The sequence below is a fragment of the Salvia miltiorrhiza genome, chromosome 2, assembly GCF_028751815.1.
Source record: "Salvia miltiorrhiza cultivar Shanhuang (shh) chromosome 2, IMPLAD_Smil_shh, whole genome shotgun sequence".
Lineage (NCBI taxonomy): Eukaryota > Viridiplantae > Streptophyta > Magnoliopsida > Lamiales > Lamiaceae > Salvia > Salvia miltiorrhiza.
This window is the reverse complement of record NC_080388.1, coordinates 4,659,779-4,684,580: the sequence shown is the minus strand read 5'-3', so window position 1 is coordinate 4,684,580 and position 24,802 is coordinate 4,659,779. Positions and strand designations below refer to the sequence as shown.

At 37.7% G+C, this 24,802-nt stretch overlaps 4 protein-coding genes across 7 annotated transcripts; 2 read left to right on the top strand and 2 right to left on the bottom strand.

Annotated features, from left to right (window-relative positions):
* Positions 1-500: 500 nt before the first annotated feature.
* LOC131012719 (protein ACTIVITY OF BC1 COMPLEX KINASE 7, chloroplastic-like) lies at positions 501-4,959 on the bottom strand. 3 transcript variants are annotated; one of them, XM_057940712.1, is made up of 18 exons: positions 4,751-4,948; positions 3,714-4,290; positions 3,496-3,639; positions 3,280-3,405; positions 2,906-2,993; positions 2,731-2,824; positions 2,560-2,653; positions 2,410-2,464; positions 2,239-2,330; positions 1,990-2,160; positions 1,852-1,908; positions 1,705-1,788; positions 1,543-1,627; positions 1,411-1,472; positions 1,253-1,324; positions 1,072-1,176; positions 853-994; positions 501-763 (listed from the first exon to the last, which is right to left on the bottom strand). In XM_057940712.1, exons 2-18 carry the CDS (start codon positions 4,272-4,274, stop codon positions 690-692), a joined length of 2,106 nt encoding a protein of 701 aa, XP_057796695.1. In that variant the 5' UTR covers positions 4,275-4,290; positions 4,751-4,948; the 3' UTR covers positions 501-689. The 3 variants fall into 3 exon arrangements, 2 of the variants coding, with proteins under 2 accessions (XP_057796695.1, XP_057796696.1); XR_009097424.1 differs by lacking the exon at positions 501-763 and having other exon boundaries at positions 860-994; positions 1,072-1,324; positions 1,411-1,431; positions 4,751-4,959; XM_057940713.1 differs by lacking the exons at positions 501-763; positions 853-994 and having other exon boundaries at positions 1,066-1,176; positions 1,411-1,431; positions 4,751-4,958.
* A 5,671-nt stretch (positions 4,960-10,630) lies between these two features.
* Positions 10,631-11,327, bottom strand: LOC131012769 (uncharacterized). Its single transcript, XM_057940791.1, has 3 exons — positions 11,100-11,327; positions 10,953-11,025; positions 10,631-10,880 (listed from the first exon to the last, which is right to left on the bottom strand). The coding sequence occupies exons 1-3, from the start codon at positions 11,224-11,226 to the stop codon at positions 10,736-10,738; spliced, it is 345 nt and encodes a 114-aa protein (XP_057796774.1). The 5' UTR covers positions 11,227-11,327; the 3' UTR covers positions 10,631-10,735.
* A 761-nt stretch (positions 11,328-12,088) lies between these two features.
* Positions 12,089-16,744, top strand: LOC131012709 (phytochrome C-like). The gene is given in 13 exon segments (XM_057940696.1): positions 12,089-12,874; positions 12,876-13,721; positions 13,723-13,923; positions 13,925-14,053; positions 14,055-14,219; positions 14,221-14,542; positions 15,000-15,430; positions 15,432-15,461; positions 15,463-15,821; positions 15,898-15,940; positions 15,942-16,195; positions 16,343-16,506; positions 16,509-16,744. Coding segments are annotated over 13 exon segments (3,378 nt in total). The 5' UTR covers positions 12,089-12,505; the 3' UTR covers positions 16,574-16,744.
* Positions 16,745-17,148: 404 nt separating this feature from the next.
* LOC131012726 (transcriptional adapter ADA2-like) lies at positions 17,149-24,796 on the top strand. Of its 2 annotated transcripts, XM_057940719.1 has the most exons (13): positions 17,149-17,573; positions 18,065-18,123; positions 18,216-18,394; positions 19,855-19,920; positions 20,107-20,232; positions 20,325-20,400; positions 20,611-20,671; positions 20,765-20,823; positions 20,967-21,077; positions 21,479-21,701; positions 22,407-22,617; positions 23,619-23,936; positions 24,176-24,796. In XM_057940719.1, exons 1-13 carry the CDS (start codon positions 17,521-17,523, stop codon positions 24,365-24,367), a joined length of 1,734 nt encoding a protein of 577 aa, XP_057796702.1. In that variant the 5' UTR covers positions 17,149-17,520; the 3' UTR covers positions 24,368-24,796. The 2 variants fall into 2 exon arrangements, with proteins under 2 accessions (XP_057796702.1, XP_057796704.1); XM_057940721.1 differs by lacking the exons at positions 17,149-17,573; positions 18,065-18,123; positions 18,216-18,394 and adding an exon at positions 19,673-19,697.
* The last annotated feature ends 6 nt before the right edge of the window (positions 24,797-24,802 follow it).

Genomic DNA, 24,802 nt, shown 5'->3' with positions numbered 1-24,802 from the left:
TTTGGAGTAAAATTGAGCTAAATTTTCAATTCTACCCATATCTTAATACAAAGTATAATTAAATGAAATCTTGAAGTTAAGAAATACTAATTTAAGGTATGTATGTAAAACTATTATTTTTCTTGGCGTGTAATTTTATGTCACATTACACTTATTTAAAGATGAAGAAAGTACGAATTAATTTAAATTATAAGTTTTTAAATTTAAAAAAAACACTCTATAAATTATTACAATTCATGCACATATTAGGGTATGACCTCAATCACAAGTGCCTTTACAACTTGGCCACCATTAATGCCCAAACCAAACAAAAAATCATGATTATGTTTATGTATACCAATAATGATTTCTCAAGGTGATTCGAACCCCGATTTAATAATTGATTGAAAATATCTTATCAATTAAGTTACGCTTCATTATGTATCAAATATGAATTTGATGTTTGATCACTCGTTTAGATAACAATGCATTATAATTTATCATTACCAATCAAATGTAAATTACAGATAAATACAGCCATATTTTATTTTATTTTTGCTAGATCACAAAAATATTTCACTTGTATGTATCACATTCAATAAACAATTGTCCAATACAAGAATTAATGCTGTGAATCAAAAAAAAAAAAAGTTTTCCAGCTCTCCTAAAATGGGCCTACTCTGATTATATAATGAATGGATATAATCTGATCAAATCATTTTTTCAAATCTATCAAGCTTCCTCACCTTCTGCATTGATCTAACAAATAGAATGAAGAAAAAACCTGCAACACAGTCAAGAAGATATGCATTCAATACTCATCTCTCTTGAATCTTGATGGATGAAAGAATCTACAGCAGAGACTAGACTTGCCTGCAACTATAAACGAGGCGTTGGCGACTGCTCGACTGCCCTGAACGCGCAAGGTGAGCCCGAGGTTAACGAGGATTCCACCTACAACTGTGTATATGGTTCCCATCTGCAGCACGCTTGCTCTCCGAGCTGCTCTTTCCGACTGCAAATCAAGAAGATGGAGGTAACTTCATTTCGTTGGAAGATTGGTTGTGATACGATGAAGAAAATGATCATCACCTCAAGGACACGAACGCGGAGCTTCAGATCTCCGGATTCGAGCTGCTTGACAATGTCTTGTATCTGCTGGATGCGGTAAGGCATGGAGATCGTGTGTGATCTCGCCTGAAAACATGTTTTAGAAGACGCGTTACTAGCCAGCAAAGCAATTCAGAAGGTAATGCAGTCGAGCTAGCTATACATCATCGGCTTGTTTTGATATTTCTTGGACTAGTTGTGTTCCCGTGCGCTGATATCTTCGTCCTAAGAGCTCCTGTACACGAATGAATCAACGCGTTTTTATCATAAATCGGATTAATCAACAATGCAGCATCCGTTTCAGATGGACAAATGCAGCACCTGCGCATATGGTGCAGCAATCTTTGCAAAGGAAAAATCAGAGTCCAGTGTATAGCCAATGCCTGCAAGAAATCAACCAAGTTGACAAAGAGAGAGAGAGGAGAGGGAGAGGGAGGGAGAGAGGGAGAGCACCTTCAAGTGTTGAAAATGCTCTGATCAGAAAGGTGAAAGTGGAAGGAAACCTAAACGGCTGATCTGCAGCTATAGCAAATAAATCCTGCAGCCAAAAGCAAGAAAGTCGAAGCTTGCAAGAATGGAGTCGTTGTCGCCTCAAGATAACAACGTAAGCCTTACCTCACCAATGGCAGACAACGCCTGCTGTTGAGTAATTCGTTTGTTCAGCAGATTATTCAAGAAAAACTGGACTGATCGCCTCACCTGAAATCAGACGCGTTTAGTGAAATGCATGTATATAACGAGTTGTTTAGTGAGGAAGCATACTGAAGTCAAGTCTCCTGTGGGCTCAAGAGCTCCGAGATCTATCAAGCTTTGCATAACCTGCAACGGGCCATCGTGTATTAGGAACACCGATCATATCAGAATCGTTGAAACTCATTCAAAACCATAACAAAAGCCAACCTTTTTCGCATCCTTTTCATAAGCAGCATAGAAGAGATCAGATAGCCTCTCCCTTGTGAAGCTCTTAATGTCTCCCATCATACCAAAGTCGTAGTATATTAGTGCTTCGTCCCCATCAATAGCAAGGTTCCCCGGATGAGGATCAGCGTGAAAGAAGCCGGTGTTGAGAATCTAACAAAATCGAGAGACAAGCAAGTACTCAAAAACAGATCCTCAACTGATCATTGCATTTGCAGGAAGCTAGCTAACCTGAATTAAGTAGGATTCAACGGCCCGTGATGAAATTTTGGATCGACTATAGCCATATGCATCTATCATATCCAATTGGTTGATCTTGATACCTAATCAAAACGGTGCAATTCAAGCCCGGATGCAGAGTAAGCTACGACAAACTAGAACGTACATATATAGTATCATCACCTGGAACGTACTCGAGCGTTAGAACCTTTAATCCTGTATAATCCCAGTAGACCATCTAGGACAAAAATTTTGAAAAAATAAAATTTTAACAAAAATGAAAAAACAGAGAAATCAGCAAAAACTATATAAGTCCTTGAGGAGGAAACATACAGGAACTCGGACCCACTTTATATTGCGAAAATCACGACGAAATCTATCTGCATTCTTTGCTTCGTTTACGTAATCAATTTCTTCATACAAGATCCTATAATTTCAATGAACATGAGATATAATCATAGCCTTCTCCAAATCTTTTTCATGCTATGTAAGATCTTGACATACCTGGCACATTCTTCGTATATTCCGACCCAGTCCCTCGACGGACCACCAAAAGTTTCGCTCTTTTGGAAGAGTTCAGTGATGAGCTTCAGATTTTCTGAAGAGCAAGAATGGTATGAAACAGTTGAAAAAGAAAATGCAACGATGTTGAAGACTAACTTAACTAGCTTTCACTTACGGAGATCAATGTCGAAAAGTTTCTTCAAGCCTGGCCTTTGAACTTTCACCACCACTTTCTCTCCACTGTGAAGGATGGCCCTGTGAACCTAACCAAATTAAATAAGTTGAGAAATCATAAAGCTTATAATATAAACAAGACTTTTCTTTTACTATTGTTTTTTGTATAACATAACCAAAATCAGCTTATCTGGTTTCTGTTTCCTGTTATATCTATTTTTAGAAGTTATGTTTCCTTGAATTTCTGTTAGCATCTCTATCGACTATACGCCAAAGACACACTATTTCGTGTTAATAATCACATATATCGTATGAGGCAATTCACTTGTTGTCGTAGATTCACCAATACTAATACGAAAAACGAAGAGCAAACACCTGACCAAGGCTAGCAGCTGCCAAGGGTAGGTCCTCAAACTCCTTGAACAGCACGTGAACCGGAGTTCCCAGTTCCTTTTCGATCAATTTTTTAGCTTTAGTCGATGTAAACGCAGGTACCCTATCCTGATACAAAGCAATTTTGGGGGAAAAGGGGGTCAAGAAACACGAATGCATTATAACAGAGCTAGGTAAACGCGAAGCAAAAATTGGTACCTGCAGTTTAGAAAGTTCCTCCACATACTCTATAGGAAATATATCGGATCTTGTTGACAGTAGCTGCCCGAGTTTGATCAAAGTCGGGCCAAGTTGGAGAATACACTCCCTTAACCACGAGGCTGTTTTCCTTCTTCGCTGTTTCTGAAATATAAGCAGAGCTTCAGAACCAAGAAACGAGACGAGGTCTAGGTGATACTGATAGACAACTCACTCACCTGCTTCTCCTCAGAAAAGCCTCCTATGTATGTCCATTTTGCATTATCCAACAGAACACGGATCCGCAGTGAAATCAGAGACGACCACACGTCAATAGTTCTTTGAACGGAGTTATAGTTCTCGTTAGCCCAACTAAAACTTTCATCACAAGGCAAAGCCTTTGGCCCTTCAATGGGGGGGAGTTCTTTAGGCCGCGATAACTTTGTAGGATCCTTCTTAACCAGGCTTCGGCCAGTAGGCATAGCTACATGAACACCATTAACCTTCTTTGCAATAACCGATCCATTCACAATCTCCGGCTTATCCATGGATCCCTTTCTGATTTCGCTCGTAGGTACCATTTTGATAACTCTACCATACCTGCCTAATTGCGCCGGTGGCAATTCTCTCTTTTGCATTTCAACTCGAAGCCTAGTAAGTTTCCTAGTTTTAACCTTATTGTAGCTTTTCAATGAACCCAAAAAACTAAGATTATCTCCTAATCTTCCATGATTCATCATCTCCCCTTTGCTGTGACAGTAAGTATCACAAGCCAATACTACACCAGCAGCAGCAGCCATTTAATGTGCAAAAAACCTGAAAATTAACCAAATTCATGATAGAAAATTAGGTCATTGGCCTCTAAATACACTAACTATAGTTGGTGTATATACAAGCCAATAATCCTACAAAATTTACCCTAAATCAGGTATACTTATCAAGAAAAGGGAACTCTTGATTTAACCACTCTATAGCAATGTAGAGATTCCACCAACTCAAAAATGGAGACAAAAACACAAGTATCTATTTTGAGTCATCAAAAACCTTAATCCACCAACTAAAGTCAACTGCCTAGAAATGCAACTCACTCTTCCAATCAGCTCATGGGCTCAAGAATTGATACATAAATCACTACTATTCCTAACAACATATAACTAAAAAAACGTTCTTGAAGATTTGTAGTCAAAACCAAGATCATCACATGAAGCCAAAGCTGCAATTTTTTTAGTAAGCTAATAAGCATAATCAAAATAAATGGATAAATTTAAAGACTTACAGTTGAAAATGGAGGAATCACAATGTAGAAGGTGTTGAGCCTCTCTCCTCAGTCTTGATGGAATGCAATGTTTGAATATAAGGAAAGATGGGACTTCCACTTTCTTGAAATGTCTACCATGTTTGACGCTCAATAGCCAAAAATACTTGAAAAGATATATATTGGAATTCATTATTTGTCAACATGGAATCATTTATTTCCCATTCCACGACTAAACCAAACCACCCCATAAAAGAAATGAAGAAAAATAATTGTCAGAACAGAGTATTTTACACTTTATTCTTTGTTGTTGTTGTTTTGTCTTTTATAGCCACTTTTTCTATGGGGAAATTTAACTAATGCGACAAACAGCAAGTGAACGTGGGACTCCCTAACGGAAGATGAAAAAATGATTCATTTTAATCAAGTGTTTGATCTGTATGATTGAGTCCGTAATTAATAATTAGATTCGCATTTAATCACTTAAATGAACGATTGTTTATGACTTCAAACGATTATTTAATCATTTTTCTAATTTTATCAGTCTTATCTATTACATCCATCAAACCAAACACCTCCTTAAACTAGCACGTCCACTTAAGCAAGTGGTTTTTTATTAATGCTATGGTTGACTAGTGTATTACCCGTCGAAATTCGACGGGTACATATTTTATTGTAATTTATATATTTTATGTTATTCTTATGATAATTATATAAAATAATTTTTTATGTACATTATTTATATAATTAATTAAATTAAATTAAATTAGTAATACATTTTAAATTATATTAATCTCAACAATTTTTAGTAATTAAATTATTAATTTTGTTGAGATCATAAAAATACCCATTGATTTTCATATGAAATTTTATAAAAAATTGACGCGTAAGAAAAAAAAAAAAGAGTAGAAATACATATAAAATAAAATTTAATTATTTTGAGACATAAAATAAGATTTTGTTTTAAAGTAATCAGTTTATAGAATATGTGCCTTATTATGCAAACATGTAAATCAATGACCGAACCCGTTTATAATTTACATATACGTGCAAGCCTCAATTCAAACTTAATTTAAAATTAATTTTATTAAAAATTAAGAATATAAATATTATATATATATATATATATATATATTCATACAATATAATATATTGCAACATATACATATAATATGTACGCTATTGAGAAATATAAAATTAATAACAAATATACATCTAATCACTAACATTCAATTAAAATAATTTATCGTATATAGATTATAATTTTTTTCTTATCAGACATGTAAATCTAATTTGTATCTAGAAAAAATAAAGGGTTAATTGCATCAAAATACCTGTCCTTTTTCCAAAATTTGGTTTTTTGACAATCTTTTTAATTGTAGCAAAAATTTGAACGAGCTTTCAATTTATTGCAATGTCCGTCCGGGGAAAATTTCCGGCCAAATTAAATATGAGTTGGCAGTCCGAATGCCAACGTGGCATCGGAAATGCCAAATCACACCCCCTCCCCCTCCCACGTCACCCCCCACGTCGCCCTCTCTCTCTCTCTCTCTTCCCCCCTCCTCCCACGTCACCTTCTTTCTCTCTCTTCTCCATCCCCATTCCCAATTCCCCCTTAATTCCCCCGGATCTCATCCCCCACCATGGCTACGATCATCTCCCCATCCTCCCCCGACGACATCCCCACCGCCACGCTAGCCTCCCCCCGCCGTGCTGGAGCCCCGAGGAGACCGTCGCCCTCATCGACGCCTACAAGGACAAGTGGTACTCCCTTCGCCGTGGCAACCACTGGCAGGAGGTCGCCGACGACGTGGCGTCGCGGTGCCCCGCCCTCCCACCCAAGACCTCCGTCCAGTGCCGCCACAAGATGGAGAAGCTCCGCAAGCGGTACCGCGCCGAGATCCAGAGATCCAGCAACGGCGCCCGCCGATCCGCCTTCTCTCTCTTCGAAGATTTGTAGCGACGACGACGATGGGCTCGGCGGTGGTTGAAACCCACGTCATTCTCTCTCTTCGAAGATTTGTAGCGGCGAGGATTTGTAGAGGATGGAGGATTTGTTGGGGAATCAATTTGCAGCAATTTGCAGATCTGAGTTTCAAATAAATTTGAAATGTGTTTATTTTTTTGTGTTCATAAGTGCTCCGCTTTGATGCCCTTCTCGAGATCTTTCTCGCTTGTTCGCCGGCTGGAGGAAGTGGCGATGGAGGAGGGGGAGGGTTCGCCGGCTGGAAAAGATGCAGCGGCGTCGGGGTGGAGGAGGATGAGGGGTCTGCGCAGGGGGGAAGATGGGGAGGGTGACGTGGGAGGGGAAGGGGGAAGAGAGAGAGAGGGCGACGTGGGGGTGACGTGGGAGGGGGATGGGGGTGTGATTTGGCATTTCCGATGCCACGTTGGCATTCCGACTGCCAACTCATATTTAATTTGGCCGGAAATTTTCCCCGGACGGACATTGCAATAAATTGAAAGCTCGTTCAAATTTTTGCTACAATTAAAAAGATTGTCAAAAAACCAAATTTTGGAAAAAGGTCAGGTATTTTGATGCAATTAACCCAAAAATAAATAATAAAATTTATTAATTTAGATTATATGTAATGTTAATATTATTATTATATATATATTATGATTAATGAATCTTTATATAGAATGTAATAGTTAATTAATTAATAAATGATGAAGATTATATATGGTAAATTTTGAAATGGTGAGATTTTAGATATGCCACATAGGTTAAGGCTTAATCCTATTATATAATAGATTGGATTGGTCTTGGATAAAATCGACAATTTAAATGATTGATTTTTAAAACAATTGAAATTAGGAAATGCATGTCATAATATGTCTATAGAATATAGTTTACGTTGGAAAAAAGTTAACAAAATGTGTAATCAAGTTTTCAATATATTAAAATGAATTTAAGCCACCCGAGTGAATAAAATAAATCGATATTAAAAACATTGAAAGAATAAATAACAATTCGAGTAAAAGAAATTCAATTTATACTATAGTACTCTCTATGTCTCACGAATCTTGATGCATATTCTTTTTTGGGTCATCACACGAATCTTGATGCATTTCTAAATGTAGTACAACAAATAAGGATTCTTAATGACTTACATTATCACTTTATTATCTACACATTTTTCTAATTTATTACTTTTCTACTTTATTACCTACACACTTCTACTTTATCACTTTTCTATTTTATTACATACACACTTAAAACACTAATCTACAACTTTTTAATTTCCGTGCTGAAAATAAATGCATCAAGATTCGTGGGACAGTATATTTTAAATTTTGATTGAAAATAATATCCTTATTGGGCCATGTAACTCTTTGTTAGTAACTTAGTTTGATAGTCTACGTTTGAGTAGAGCAAGCCCACGTGGGAGTCAGTTTGTCAAAGCCCATTTATGTAGTCTAAGCGCAATAATTGCATCTGAAATATATCAGTTAAAACAAAATATAATTACTAATATTTAAAAGTACTATTTCACTTTTTTTTATATTATTATTATTATTAAAGACTTGATTCCTTGGTTTTAATTGCAAAGGATCTTTTTGGGCTATGATTTGTAATCATTTCTATTTAGAAATGGTGAATAGGCTTAGTTTTTGTCCAAATCCCTCTTTATGCAAAATTTGAGAGAAAGATAGCATTTGATTCTTTGATTTCAATTGCTAATGATGTTATTTATTCGTATATGAAAAATTTGTCATAATTTTATTTTTGGTCCGTCCACAAAAAAATTATCACGTTCATTTATAGTAGTTGAGTCTATACAATTTATCATCTTATTAATCTTCAATTTTCTATTATTTACAAATTTGTCATTGATGAGACATTTACTCTATTTTATAACTGTTGAATTTAAAATTACATTTATAGTGAGACTCTTATTCCACTTACAATAATATCAATCATTTTATTAAAATCTGTATCGTTGACAATTTTTTTATGGACGAGGGAATATCTCTTTTGAGCTATTATGACTAATGATCATATCTATTTGGAAATAGTGATGGGTTTGGTTTTTGTCCAAAGCCCTCGTTAGTCTTTATGCAATATTTAAGAGAGGGAGAGAGAGGGGTCACATGATGGGATGCAGCCATGGTTGAAGCCATAATTGTAGCTGCAAAAAGGGAATTTGAGGAGATAAACAATGCAAAAGTGGGAATCAAATGGTCAATCACAACATCAATGTGCATTCACAAGAAACAGAGGGGCCATTTACTATATACTTTAACTTTGAATATCTTTAGATATGTAACAAGGTATTAATCATGGTTGAAATAAAAGAAAAAGAGAAGTTACATAATTTGGCTAAGAAAAACCACTCATGCTCCCTAAACCCTAGACAACAACCTCAACTAATGAGCAAAGCTCACATAAATCCAAATGGATCAAAAACCACAAGTTGAGGCATTCTCTCCTTCCTTGATCCTTCAACACTTTATGGATCCCATGTAGATGTCAATCTCAATCAAGTTATCATCCTCTTCATTCATCTCTGCCCAAAAATCCTTGTGGAATTCCTGCTTGCAGCACTTGGCATTCCACACACTTGGGATTGCTATCTCTATGAGGCTCTCCTCATCCGATATCGATCCATCGGAGCAGTCCATCCTCTGCTCCATATCAGATGAGTGATCCTCACTTGATGAAGTGCTTGAAAAATGATCCATGCTCTCACTCTCTGAGTACACCACCTCTTCCTCCCCCGCCTCCTCCGTTGCACACGACACCTCGTTTTCTGGTGGTGGGAGTGGGGAGTTTCTTTTGGAGAATGTAAGTAGGAAGATGGTTGAGAGGAAGAGGAAGATGAAGGTGATTGGGATCAAGAAAGATCCATGGCTACATGATAAGGCTGCAGAAATTGGGACAAGAATAGCTAACCAGGTTCTTGAGCACTGGAAAAAATACACACAACAAGAAGCCATCTTTCTGTCTTGCAAAAAGATCTAACAAATGACAATCCCTTTTGGGCAAAAATGGTAGTAAACCAGAGAGAGAGGAAGCATGTAAGAAAAAGGAGTAGATTTGCAGTGAGATAAATATATGAAGAAACAGGTGTAGATGAACTGGTTTCTTGCCTTGGTAGTGACAAAAAGGGGTATAGGTTTTTTGTTCCCACAAAATATTGAAATCTCATAAACTAATTAATGTATGACTGATGCAAATTTGGTAAACTGCAAGGCTCTTTCCAGGCTTCAAAGAGTCACCATTTTCTAAGAGCTTTTCCCACTGTTTGTGTAATTAAAAACAATCCTTTTTGTGTTTCCCCAACACTAATCAGTGGTCCTCCTCTGCAACTGATTCTCTTAAAAACATCAATAAACCATGGAAATGAGAGATGCCATGTGCCAATCTCTGAGCTCACCAGTCAAATTCACATGCCAAATCTCATCAACATAACTATACAAAAAATACTTTCTTTATTCCTTTTTTTGCTAACTTTCCACCTGAATAATAAAAGATTAAAGAAGCTCTGCAATGACTAATCAATAGGGTTGCAAGATGAAAAACAATAGCCTCAAATTTGTTGGTCAAATGTAGTTGGCCAATATTGAGAATATATTTTGAGCTAGAATCAACATTAATTGACTTCAAATTATCAGTCAACACTCACCAATCTCATACATGGCATTCTTTTTTTATTATATTAGTATTACTATTAACCTATGACCTCTTATTTGTTTAGTTGTCAACAAGTATTATATATTATCTATAAAATAGGGATTGGATGCAAATAAAGGTTCAAGGGGAAAAGCTTGCACAGTGCACAAGAAAATGGTCCCATAAAAATTCAATCTTTTTGCATCCCTTTTGAATGCTATTTGGATCACTTTCTACCAAAACTTCAACAAATATAGGTAATGGTAGTAACAAGACAATAGTAATAAAATAAGAAAAGAAAAGGGAGATTGAAATACTCGAGAGTTTAAGTACATTCCAAAAATGAAGAAGACAAAAAAAAAACAAAAAAAATTATACAAGAAAAGTGATCATCTGACAGGGACCTTAATCCAGCCATTGGCAAAAGCAATGGCTAAAATAACAAAAGGAGTTGACATACCAAAGATGATTATGTAAGGGAGTGGTGTTTTCATGGGATTCTCCCCTTCTCTCTCACCTGCTGATTGCCAATACCTACATAAATTAAAAACATTTTACATATGTTTTCATGAAACATGTAAGATGTAATGAAAAAAGTAGAATTACTGTTCTGGTTCTTGTTCCTTGGTGATGAACTTCTTCTTTCCTCCTTTCTTCATCTCTCCCTCTCCTCCACCACCTAACAAAAACCACCCACAATATCAGCACAATTAGGGGTCAGAGCAATGTGGAATTCTTGATTTTTTGAGAAACCTAAATTTGCAGAAACTCTGAAGCCATGGCTTCTTTTGCTGAGACTCCTTGGTGGGGAAGGAGGAGATAGTATCTTATGATTTGTAGTTGGCAGCTTCAAGCTGAATGCAGACAAAGTGGTTGCCATTTTACTTGATCACAACTTTTTTCTTGCAAGAATTTTGGCTATGTATGGATGCAGAGATACAATGTAAGAGATTTTTGAGTTTAGAATCTACATACATATCTTATCCAAAATCTTGTGGCTCACCCTCTACAAAAATTAAATTGAGGTGGCCCAATCTTCCTTGCTCCCTTTAGGCCCAAAGGTGAATTGGGCCCAACAACATCCACATGAAAATTCAATTACTTTTAGGAGAGGTAATTCCCAATTTAGAAATTTTAACTGCCAAGTGCATTCAAATTTATTTTCTTGAATAGAAAATACACACATTGAAATTTGGTCTGAGTTCAAAGTCATCAATAACTCGATTTTTTAGAGTTTGATGGGCAATTTAAAAGCACCGTTAAAAAGCTTTCAACGATAATTTTCTAGTGATACACATATTATTGAGTTTTCGTCATTAAAAATAATTGGAATAAAGAAAAAACATACTTCCTCCGTCCCATTAAAAGTGACATGTATTCCATTTTGGGCCGTCGAAAATTTTAACCCATTTATATATTATCCTTAATTCTCGTACTAAAAATTTTTGAGCCACTTATAGTGGGACAGAGGAAGTAGAACTTAACGACAGTAACGTTTATGTTGCTCTCCGACCACTCTCAGCGATCAAACATTATCATTAGACCCTAAAAGATTAAAAGTTTATGTATTTTTTTAATATAAAAAATAATAAAAATTGAATATAGTTTGTGTATGTGGGTAATTAACCATTTTATTATAAGTTTTTTTTTGAGAGAATTTTATTATAAGTGATAGCATATGATTATGATGTGTATTTACTAAAAATGACAAGTACTGCATGAGTCCAAAATGTGCAGCAAAAAGAGTAACCGCCTAGTCTTAACAAACTCACTCTGCTCTGACTGCGGAAAAAAAACTATTTAAACAATTATGATGATTTAAATTTAATCGTCGTTGACAAATTACTTAGCATATTCATCTCTATTCAAGCTCGGAATTGGAGCCCAGTTTTGCGGAATTTCATTTTATCTCTTTATTCCTTGTCGTTTCGCCATCAATTTCTGCTTTCTGGATTCCATTTTTCATTGTAAAGTAAAGCTTACTTGCAGTTTCGCGACCTTGCTAGGTACCTCTCTTTTTCTGTTTGGTGCAATTATGATCAAAATTGCAATATTTGTGCTGAAAATCGAAGGAAGGGGGCTTTTGAATCTACAAGGTTTTGGTTGTTGAGGCGTGGTGTGGTGTGTGGGGTTGGATATGCAGTAAGATTTGGTTATCGATGTCGCAATCGACGACGAAGAAGAGCAGCTGCTCAAGGGGAAGCTCAGTGAGGTCGAGGTCAGGCGCTCGTGTACTGATTCAGACCCCAATCGACGCGAAGCTCCATGTGGATTACGAGCAATCGGAGCAGCAATTTGATTACTCGACTTCTGTTAATGCGTCTAGCGATGTTCCGTCTTCGACGGTGTCAGCTTATCTCCAGAAGATGCAGAGGGGAAGCCTAATTCAGCCTTTTGGTTGCTTGATTGCTGTCGATGAAGAGAGCTTCAGCGTGTTGGCGTATAGCGAGAACGCCTCAGAGATGCTGGACTTGGTTCATCACGCGGTTCCGAACATGGAGCAGCAAGAGGTGTTGAGCTTCGGCGTTCGATGTGCGGACTCTTTTCCAGCCCTCGGGTGCTGCTGCACTGCACAAGGCAGCCAATTTTGGGGAAGTGAATGTGCTTAATCCGATACTGGTCCACACCAGAAGCTCTGGTAAGCCCTTCTATGCCGTCCTACACAGGATTGATGTTGGATTGGTTATAGATCTCGAGCCTGTGAATGCATCTGATGTGCCAGTGACAGCTGCTGGGGCTTTGAAATCTTACAAGCTTGCAGCAAAAGCCATCTCTAAGCTGCAGTCTCTCTCCAGTGGGAATATATCGCTGTTGTGTGATGTGTTGGTTAGAGAGGTGAAGGATTTAACTGGTTATGACCGTGTGATGGTTTATAAGTTTCATGCAGACGAGCACGGGGAGGTTATTGCAGAGTCCTGCGGCCCGGACTTGGAACCCTATCTCGGGTTGCACTACCCTGCCACTGATATACCACAGGCATCGAGGTTCCTCTTCATGAAGAACAAGGTTAGGATGATATGTGATTGCTTAGCACAGCCTGTTAAAGTCACTCAAGACAAGGCATTGGCTCAACCCTTGAGTCTAGCTGGATCCACCTTGAGGTCTCCACATGGCTGCCATGCCCAATACATGGCAAACATGGGTTCTATTGCGTCATTGGCCATGTCTGTTACGATAAACGAGGAGGATGATGATGAGACTGATAGCAATCAGCAGAAGAGAAGAAAGTTATGGGGTTTGGTGGTTTGCCACCATTCCACCCCTAGATTTGTCCCTTTCCCCTTGAGGTATGCATGTGAGTTCTTGATTCAGGTTTTCGGTGTTCAAATCAACAAGGAGGTTGAGTTGGCCGCTCAACTGAGGGAGAGGCATATTACTGCGAACTCAAACTGTGCTTTGTGATATGCTGCTCAGAGATGCCCCAACAGGCATTATAAATCAGTCGCCTAATGTGATGGACCTTGTGAAGTGCGATGGAGCTGCACTTTACTACCGCAAAAAGTGCTGGTTGCTTGGGGTCACACCTACAGAGGCACAGATTAGAGATATAGCTCAATGGCTTCTAGAATCCCATGGTAGGCAGTACTGGATTAAGCACAGACAGCCTCACAGATGCAGGCTATCCACATGCCTCGGTTCTTGGTGATGCTGTATGTGGAGTCGCTGCTGTGAAAATTACTTCCACCGATTTCCTGTTTTGGTTCCGGCTCCCATACAGCAAAGGAGGTCAAGTGGGGTGGTGCAAAACATGATCCTGTGGACAAAGATGATGGGAGGAAAATGCATCCACGGTCATCATTTAAAGCCTTCCTGGAGGTGGTGAAGAGAAGGAGCCTACCGTGGGAAGATGTAGAAATGGATGCAATCCATTCGCTTGCAGCTTATATTGAGAGGATCTCTGCAAGATGATGTAGCAGATGATTCCAAAATGATTGTGAATGTTCCAGCAGTTGACACAAGTATTCAGAGGGTGGATGAACTGCGTGTTGTTACTAATGAAATGGTTCGCCTCATTGAAACTGCGTCCATACCTATTTTGGCTGTAGATGCCTCTGGTTGTATCAATGGCTGGAACACTAAAGTGGCCCAACTTACTGGTCTAGATATGAGTAAAGCTCTTGGTACACCATTCCTTGATCTGGTAGCCCATGATGCTGCTCAGAGTATGAATCGCATGCTATCCCTAGCTTTGCAAGGTGATAACTTTTTCCATCTTTCATAGTCTTGCTTGTAAATTTCATATTTGCTTACCTTGAGCAATTTTTATTTATGTATAGATGCAATTTTCTTACATAAACAAAATCTGTTTTTTCCCTGTTTCCCTCTTTCCCTCATGCTAAGATAAACTCACAAATTGAAATATATATTGTATTTTATATAAGTGAAAACATGGGAAATTAGTATAGAAAGGCAAGAGATAGATGTCTTTTCTTTGTGATCTGGGTTTTGCGCTAGATCTGGATGATTCGTTACTTTTTGCTGAATATTGGCTAAGTTCTCAAATAGTCCTCAGAGACCAATGCCATGTGATTGGTTTCACTCACTATCAACCATGGATGTTAATTAGGATTCTATATGTGATACCTAAATTTCTTTATCCCTCTTTAGGTATTTACTATTTAGGGGTTGAAAACACCTTTTGTTTCACTGCAGGCAAGGAAGAGAGGAATGTGGAGATGAGGCTGAAAGCATTTGATTCTGAGGAAGACAATGGTCCTATAATCTTGGTGGCTAATGCATGTTGTAGTCGAGATGTGAAGGGAAATATAATTGGCGTTTGCTTTGTTGGGCAAGATGTTACTGGGAAAATGAGGATATTGGACAAGTACAATCGCGTGCATGGTGATTATGTTGGTGTTGTGAGGAACCCTTGTCCACTGATTCCTCCTATCTTTATGATGGAGGAGCACGGGCGATGTGTGGAATGGAATGAAGCTATGCAAAAGATATCTGGTGTGAAGAGGGAACAAGCCATTGATCAAATGCTTGTTGGGGAGGTCTTCACTGTCCATTCTTTTGGCTGTCAGGTGAAAGACCAGGACACGCTAACGAAGCTCAGGATATTGCTGAGTGGTGTTGTTGCCGGGAAAAGAAGCTGATAAGCTCGTGTTTGGTTTTTTTCGATCATCAACATAAATATGTGGAAGCATTGATTTCAGCAAGCAGGAGGACGGATTCAGAAGGCAAGATCAGTGGAGTGCTGTGCTTTCTTCACGTCTCTAGTCCTGAGCTTCAACGTGCTATAGAGATGCAAAAGGCGAGTGAAGAGGCTGCATCAGATACTCAGACAAAGTTAGCTTACATCCGCAGTGAAATGAGAAATCCATTGAGTGGGATAAAGCTTGTTCAGGACATGATGGAATCCTCCTCCGATTTGAGTAAAGAACAGACGCAGCTACTCAACACTAGCAGATTATGCCGCGCACAATTGGCCAAAATCATCAGTGATACTGATATTGAGAGCATCGAAGAAAGGTATGCTAATGTAAGAACCGGCATTGGTTTTACTTTTACCTACACGTATAAATCAATATAATTCCAATCTGTGCAGTTACATGGAGATAAAATCGGACGAGTTCAATCTGGGGGAGGCAGTTACAAGTGGTGATGAATCAAGTGATGAGCCTGAGCCGGGAGCGAGAGGTGCAGATCATGAAGGAGGTGCCCGGTGAAATGTCGAGTATGTACCTGTACGGCGATATGTTGAGACTCCAGCAAGTGCTCTCAGACTTTCTGGGTACTGCAGTGTCCTTCACTCCTCCACTTGAAGGATCAAGAGTTGTTTTGAGACTGATTCCCAGAAAGGAGTGCATAGGCAGGCAGATGCATGTTCTCCATCTTGAATTCCGGTAATAAAAACTCGGAGCCCTTGATTATTTCTATCATTTAAGTTAGTTTTGCTTGATTCGTATCCCATTGAAAAGGTGGAATTAGAGAAATCCTACTTTTGAGGATTGAATTATTGATTGAGAATGTGGCTGTGGTTGTGGTGACAGGATTAGTCATCCAGCACCAGGAATCCCAGAAGAGTTGATACAAGAGATGTTCTATCATAACAAGAGCTCGACGTCGTCGTCGTCATCGTTGCCGTCGACTCGGGAAGGTCTGGGTCTGTACATGAGCCAGAAGCTCGTCAAGATCATGAATGGCAGCGTGCAGTACCTAGGGACTCCGAGCAGGCCTGTTTCATTGTTCTTTTGGAATTTCCAATAGTTCTTCGTAAATGATCCATCAAATTCACCAACACCAATACCAATAATTATATATTCTTCCTAAACCTTCACCTCTCTTCAGTTTTCTGGATTAGGACGGAATTTAGTCTCATGAATCACGATATATTGTACAGTTTGACGAACTCTGGCCTCGAGATAATGTTACGTAGGATTAATTTTACCTTATGAATTTTGGCCAATTCAATCTCGAGACAATTTAATCTCAAGTAACCGAATACCTAGGATTAGATATAATTAGTGTTGTGAGATCCTGTTTAGTTGAGTAGATATGGTACGTTAATCTTGAGATAATGTCACGTAGAATTAATTATGGTTTATGAGTCCTTGGCTTATCTATGTGACAAAAATAATTTCGAATCAATTTGATTTCAAATAATATTGAAACAATTCACTCTCGAGGAATCGAACTCGTCGGAGTCTAGACTAGGTTAGGCTAGACCATATATATCTATCTACTTTTTTTCTACTTGTATTCAAATTATGCTTACCACATCAAATTCAAGCTTCGTAAAGCTCTTTCCCCAAAGAAAATCTTCATAAAGCTCTTACACACTTGACAATTGAGAGATGAATTTCAACTACAAGAAAAATAATATAGAATCTATTTTTGGCTAACCCTTTTTTTTTTTTTTTTTTGTTTGGAGGAGCAACCCAAGTATTTAAAGAGTAAAATAAATAAAAGTGTGGGTATGAAAACAAAAACAAAAATAAAAAATAAAAATTTCAGGCTGTAAAAGAAATTACGAAAAGTTTAGGGGCCAGAAATTGAAATATAAGTTTGGGCAGCAGAGCGAAATTTAACGGATTGTTTTTGCCGCTTTAATTGAGTGTCGGATCCGACACAACCGCTCCGCAAGGGGAATTATGATTGCTACTGATTTCCCCTGTGATTGGAGCCCTAGAAACCCTTAATTTGTTGCGAGCTCGATTTCGCTGCCGGGATGGGACGTTCACGCGCCGCCTCTCAGGCCGCCGCCGATGACCCCGGCCAAAGGTTCGGTTCATCACTTCAATGCATCTCATTCGGTTTCTCAATTTATTTTCTGCTTATTTTTGGATGCTCCATCTTTAATTAATTCGAGCTCTTATTCTGTTTTGAGTTGGTTAGGGCTGCAAATAAATTAAGCTAGTAGAGGTTGGTCTTGATAAACGAAGTGGAACCTGAAGTGAGTTTGGTATTTGAGCTTATGTTAGATAATTTGAGGAAATTAGAGTCTTACTAGCTGGCAAAAGTAAGCAGCATTATGTAATTGCTAGGCATAGTGACTTATGAACTCGAGCAGTGTAGTATGTGGGTGTAAGATCATTGAAGTGCAGTCCCTCAGTCATGCATACTGAAAAGATTCGTGTCACTAAAGATTATTTACTATGGCCATTCAATATTATTATTAGATAGTAGTATTATCTTTGAAGAAAACCAGACAAACACAATTTTGTCACTTATGCTATTATTCCAAGAGTTAAAATTCTACATTGAATTTTCAGTCGGTCAAAGAGAAAACGCACAACTCAAAATGTGGAGAATACGGATAGCGCACCCCCTGGTAATGCTTAGTATTATTTAAACCAATTGTGAGTTTCTCTGAAAGAGGTTTTTGTCCTGATCTTATACCTATTTAATTTGTGCCCGAAAAAGTTCCGGGAATAACTGATGGAAAGAAGGCTTTATACCATTGTAACTACTGCAACAAAGACATTTCGGGAAAGACTCGGATCAAGTGTGTAATATGTTCTGACTTCGACCTCTGTGTTGAATGCTTTTCTGTTGGCGCTGAGGTCCATCCTCACAAAAGCAATCATCCTTATAGAGTTATGGTGAGTTAAATTTGAGTAAGCCTTTATTTCCCTTTGTTGCTTTCTTTAATACATTCTTGATGATGCTTTTTATCTGAATAAAACTTTTATATCTGCTATTCGTGTGCATAGTTCATACATAACAATAGGCCCTCAAAGTCATGTACTGGACTTGTTTTCTAGCATTAGATGTTCAAGGTGAACTATCCTTATATTTATAGAGTTGGAAATTTTAATTTTGGAACTTAGAACTGAAAAACTGATGTTTCGGCCAAAAGTTTGAACTGTTTACAACTTTGGTTAAAGTGGCGGCTGGATTTTATGGCTAAATGATATGTACCTTAAGGAGCAGGAGATGTTTCATGGTGTTGATAACTGCAAACTTCAGCATAAAACTTTGTCTATTTCATGAAATATGCTTCTTCCACTCCCAATTTGTTTCTTCTTTGGCCTCTTTGATTATAGAGAAATAGAAGAATTTCCGAAGATCATGAAGACCCCTTGGAGGATATGTGGTAAAGGGTTAAGTTTAGAGTCACATGTTGCATTTCAAATCGCAAAGAGTTTTAGGCATTTTTTGGGTCAAAATTAGCTAGAGCTTGGATTAATCTAAGGAAGGCTCACCCCTTCTATCATTTTATTTTTGTTTGGGTAAAATGCACAAGAACCCTAGTAAAATAGAAATGTTGCATGAAATCCCCTAATGATGAAAAAATTGCACAAAAACCTTATGTTTTCAAAAACTTTGCACAATTTTGTTTTTTTCAACATCTTAATCAAAATACCCTCACTCAATTGATTGACACCCCAAGTTGCTAGCACCAAGTTCCTTTAAAATGAGGGACCTTGCCCTTTTGTTGTTGAGGGAAAGCCGTGTAGAATTTATCAGAATAAAAGGGATTTTCAGCGCAATAAATTTAACACAAGGGAGTCAGGTGCATAATTTCTGTAACACAAGGGCGTCTTGTGCATTAAATCTTATTTCCTAATAAGATTTTATAAATTAAAGAGAAGAAAAGATTTTTACACTCTGTCAACATTAATGTTTGTATGTCTCCATTATTGAGTTGTCGTGTCACATTAATTACTGCTCTCTTTTATGTCATGTTTAAAAGAAAGTATACTTACATGATGCTTTATGTGCATCAATAGACTTTCTGGGTTTAGCTGTCCCGAGGAATATCTGAAATTGGTGGACGTAAGAAATTGTGCTATATTATACTAGTCAACTTGATTATTTATCGGATAGTTCTCATAGTGAAGGTTGCTTCAGATATTACGCTTTTGGAAGTTGTAATGTTTGTATTTTTGAGGTTGATGTTGCGTAAGTTGCTGCAATTCACAATCCGGTTGATAACTCCTTTTTAGTTACTTTTGTTGTCTCTGCTGCCCTTTCTTGTTAATGCTCAAATCAGAATTTTACCCTCTCATGGGGTTAATCTCTTTCTACCAAGTGTGTTATATCATTTGTGTTTCAACAGGATAACTTAGCATTTCCGCTTATATGTCCTGACTGGAATGCAGATGAGGAGATGTTACTTCTGGAGGTATTCTCTTTAAGTCTTGGAATTACACGTCTGGTTTGAACTCCTACTATGGTGGTTCATCCAAATAATATTCAATACATCTATAGCTGTGACATATACCTTGTTAAATGTTTCCTCAATACTTTGATCCTTAACAGCATGTTATCACAACATATTCCTATTACAGTATTTAACTTTGTTCCACAGGGTATTGAAATGTATGGACTAGCAAACTGGAGCGAAGTGGCAGAACATGTTGGAACCAAGAGTAGATCACAATGCATTGAACACTACAACAGGGTATACATGAATTCCCCATGCTTCCCTCTTCCGGTATGTCATATTGTTTTCCCCACTTGTCCTTTGTCTATAGGCTTCGATGTGAAAGCATGAACTTAAGTATCCCATCATGCTGGTTTCAACAGGACATGTCCCATGTGATGGGGAAGAACAAAGAGGAACTCCTTGCTATGGCCAAAGGAAACGATGAAACTAAGAAAGGTAGCCTGGTATTTTTGTTCCTTTTCTGATTTGGTAATTTGTTCAATCCTTTGTTAATCAGAATATCAAGCTTTCACCCAACACCTTGCTTGCTAACTTAACTAATCTGTAATTTCTTAGTCAATCATATATTGACATCTATTTCTGGTTTTGAACTAAGGGTAATACATGTTTCTTGATGCCTTCAATAATTAAACATAATTATTTCAGGAGCCACTACGTCTGGCGAAGTTGATGGGAAAGAAGAGTCACCTTTTTCTGCAAGAATCAAGTAAACTTGGGGAATTTTTTTTGTGTGTTTTTCTAATTTGACGTCTTTGATCTTTATTATGAATCTATAATTATATTTTATTTATGCGGTCAGAATGGAAGATCAAAAGAAAGAAGGTCAAACAGGGCGTTCCTCCTCAAGCATCTCTTACGGTACACTATCTCATACTTATGTAACTGGTTGTCTTATAATTCCTGTTGCAAAAAGCTCACGTGCAGATGGTCAACGATATTTTATGTTATTCTTTGGTAATGTGGATCATAAGTTGCTCAGTCTGATCTGTTCTCCATTTCAGAGGCAGGCGCTATTGCAGGTTCTAGCTGTGCTAAAATGTCAACAGGGGCGGGTAAGAGGACATCTGAGAAAGCCCTCAGTAAGGATGGTCTTAATGCTCCTAAAGTGGAAGGTGTGCATACTCACGAGTAGCTTCTCCAAGCCATTTAGCGCCCACTTCTTGTGATAGATTTACATAATCTACATTTTCTATCCTTTCCATTTTAGTGTGTGGCATACTATATTGGAAGGAAAAATATTTACTCCGTTTGCAATATACTTTTATATGGCTAGTACCACTGGTAGAAGCCCCACATACTTTTTTTTATAGAGGAACGTATGGGGAAGCTTTTATGAGTAGTCAATAACTGTGTCTCAGCTTAATAAACTCCAAGAGGATTACTAGTCTATGTTAGTTGCAAAATTCTTTTTGTGAGAATTATCTTTTGGACTTTCTAATAAGTTAAATATTATTAATACCACTATACCATGACAAAATCTTAATCAGCTTACCTGTTATTGTTATATCCACAGAGCTTCACTTGGACCGGAGCATTGGGGAGAAAAAACCTAGGACATCAGAGAATGAGGGTGTTTCAATGAAAGAATTAAGTGGATATAATTCTAAGAGGCAAGAGTTTGAAATTGAGTACGACAATGATGCTGAGCAGTTACTGGCTGATATGGAATTCAAGGAAACTGATACTGATGCTGAGCGTGAACTGAAAATACGAATTTTGCATATATATTCAAAACGGTAAGTTTAGGCTTCCTCTACTTTTCATCCCCATTATGGTTTTTGTTTGCTTTAATACTTCAAGTGGTTGCAACAGGGAAAATGCCAGTTTTGTTTTGGTTGGATTTTCTTAACATTTTGTTGCATCACTAAATACTAATGAATTGATTTTTGAAAAATGTTTTACCTACCTCTTCGAAACAACTCATTCACAGATAGCCAAGTTAATTAAATGTAGGTACCTACGAACCACTCTGATTAGGGATTAAGTCTACACTCGGAGGGGGGCACGGGAGTAGGGCAGTTCTTTTATTTTATTATTGGTTTCCATATTTTCTTAGTACATACTTATTAGTTAATTCTCTTGTTAGCTATTTTGGATGCGGGCTGCTGTATGAGTTTCGCGCTTAGGTCGAACGGATAGTTGGGAAACATGTCTAGGACCCTAGTAATCTTTGCGTCACAGTGCAGCTCTTGTGCACAAGAAATTCTTGTGATGGTCGTTTTCCTTCAGTCTTATTCCAGTTCAATAATTATCCTTTCTCTCCGAGCCCCAAAACCAAAAACTCTATAAATACTTACTGTTAGTGGTTTATTTCAGTTGAGACATACTTGATAGTGTCCTTTTTTCTTTTTTCTTTTTCGGTTTAGATTGACATGCTTGATTGTTAAACTGGTCTCTTCTCAGTTCTCAGTTTCTTTTCTTGGTCCATATCAATTTTGCAGGCTTGACGAAAGGAAACGTAGGAAAGACTTCATTTTGGAAAGAAATTTACTATATCCTGATCCTTTTGAGAGGGACCTTACATTGGAAGAGAAGGAACTGTGCCATCGGTACCGAGTATTCATGCGATTTCACTCCAAAGAAGAGCATGATGAGTTGCTGAGGAGTGTTGTTGAGGAGCAGAGAATTTTGAAGAGAATACAAGACCTTCAGGTATGTTACTTTGTGATGCTGTTACTAAAGCACACTGTAAGGCTACATGCTTCTTGTGTGTATTAAACTAAATTGTGTATTTGTGTGTGTACATGTATTTCTTATAGTCTGATATGATGCTTACAAGACAATAGGTTAAAAGGGGTTTTGATTTTGTGACTAACCTAAATTATTATTAAATTTTTCGAAGAGCAAATTGTACTGTATTATGGTGTAAGTTTTATTAGACTGGTTTTGCTGAACTGGCACCTAGGTCTCAGAGTTGAGGAGGACAGATAACTGTACTATTACTTGTATATATCATTTTGTTGCTTTGATGTTGGCTCTGTTAATTGGTTCATTATCTTCCACCCTACTTGAATTTGTCCACACAGATCTTTGTCATTGGTGAAAATGGGAAAAGTTGGTTTTGGTTGGATTCTATGCTAATATCAATATGGTGGTGTATTTTTCTTGAGTTGCAATATGGTGGCTTACATTTTTTTTTATTTACAATACGGTGGCATATTATTCAAGAAAACCTTCAATTTCGTATGAGTATCTAGCCATTTCTCTATTTTAAAATTAGATAGCTGACATGTGAGCAGCTCACTCAGTCGTAGCTATACCTCTATTTATTTATTTGATAAAAAAATATTGAAATATGTCTATCCAATCTACTATTTCTAGATTTATACTAAAAAACAAAACTCTGGCAATTCGTATTAAGATATTTTCAATGTAAAGTGAAACTGGTAACTGAAATCTGGCTATTTCTACATATTTGTTTCTAGGTTTAGAACCTAAGGGTCAAGACAGAAAATAATGGATACCATCTTGAATTCAAAGCTTACCCAAATTGGCATGGTAAAACCAAATTTATCAGAATTAATTGTCAAAATTTTACAGTACTGACTTCACGGCTTATATGTGATACCTAGTAGTCACTTCATGAACATGGTTGCTGTTTGGGTGTATACTTTCTGAAACTAATGTGTAATCTAATGCTACGGCTTATGCAGGAAGCTCGGGCTGCTGGTTGCCGCACAGCTTGTGAGGCTGAGAGATTCATTGAACAGAAAATGAAGAGGGAATTTGAGGAAAATGCCCGTCGAGTGAAGGAAATTTCCCAGGCTGGTACCGGTGGCAAATATTTGCAAAGGATCAATCATCAGAAAGGAGATCAGGATACTAGCCCCAGGGGAGGTAACAAGAGCCCATCTGTATTAGATCCTGTTGGAAAGGAGTCCTCGTCAATCCGTAGAGGATTCAATGGTTCTGACGTCTCTGATAAGTGGGACGTGAGTGGGTTTATAGGAGCTGATATACTCTCTGAAGCTGTAAGATTAATTCTTGTAGCCGTGGTTTCTCATTTCCATAAGATATAATGATTGAGTTTCACTACATGACCAGACACATCTAGTAACTACTAAAATTTTGCCAAATAACTTCCTATATTGTTCCTTTTTCTGCTTCATTCTTCCTTTCCCCATGTCTATACACACACACACATCTGTGTCCATGGTTTCTGTGACTTTCACGAACCTAACTGAATCTCTCATTAATCACTCAAATGCAGGAGAAACAGCTATGTGGGGAGATCAGAATCTTACCAGCACATTACCTCAACATGCTGCAAACCATGTCAATGGGGATTTTAAGTGGAAACTTAACCAAGAAAGCTGATGCGCATGGCCTGTTCAATGTTGATCCCGGCAAGGTTGATAAGGTATATGATATGCTTATAAAAAAGGGGATTGCTCAAACATAAATCACGCCCCCTTGTCCGTTGGTTCTCTCAGAAGGCTGAGGTCTTTGATGCTTGCACAATTTAATTATTATCCCGCAACCTGCTGGAGTAGTACATCTACCTCCAACTATAAGTTACTTGAGAGATCAGTAAGTGGTCTCCCATCTGGGAGGAAAATGGGCTAATGTAGTTATCTATGCATATAATAGAAAATAGTGAATCGATCGATTCTCAACCCAGTTGCCATCATATGGTTGATTTAGGTTACATAATAAACACTTACTATTGAACTATGTGGTTCTAGAAAGGGTGTGCTAGTGCTGTATGTTGTATCAGCTAGTTGGGTATTTAATTTTGGTCTAATTACCAAGAATCTAGAGTTTCCTGTAGAATTAGATGACTGTTTATGACCAAAGAAGTTTATTTTAATGGTTTGAACATTTTATTTTCTGTGTC

Coding starts and splice junctions, on each gene's coding strand:
- LOC131012726 (XM_057940719.1), top strand. CDS start 17,521: ATGGGACGTTCACGCGCCGCCTCTCAGGCCGCCGCCGATGACCCCGGC. Junction 17,574..18,064: donor GCCGATGACCCCGGCCAAAG/GTTCGGTTCATC, acceptor TTGAATTTTCAG/TCGGTCAAAGAGAAAACGCA. Junction 18,124..18,215: donor TACGGATAGCGCACCCCCTG/GTAATGCTTAGT, acceptor TGCCCGAAAAAG/TTCCGGGAATAACTGATGGA.
- LOC131012769 (XM_057940791.1), bottom strand. CDS start 11,226: ATGGCAACCACTTTGTCTGCATTCAGCTTGAAGCTGCCAACTACAAAT. Junction 11,026..11,099: donor CAGAGTTTCTGCAAATTTAG/GTTTCTCAAAAA, acceptor GGTTTTTGTTAG/GTGGTGGAGGAGAGGGAGAG. Junction 10,881..10,952: donor AAGGAACAAGAACCAGAACA/GTAATTCTACTT, acceptor TAATTTATGTAG/GTATTGGCAATCAGCAGGTG.
- LOC131012719 (XM_057940712.1), bottom strand. CDS start 4,274: ATGGCTGCTGCTGCTGGTGTAGTATTGGCTTGTGATACTTACTGTCAC. Junction 3,640..3,713: donor GCTTTTCTGAGGAGAAGCAG/GTGAGTGAGTTG, acceptor CTTATATTTCAG/AAACAGCGAAGAAGGAAAAC. Junction 1,628..1,704: donor CGTTGTCTGCCATTGGTGAG/GTAAGGCTTACG, acceptor TTTTGGCTGCAG/GATTTATTTGCTATAGCTGC.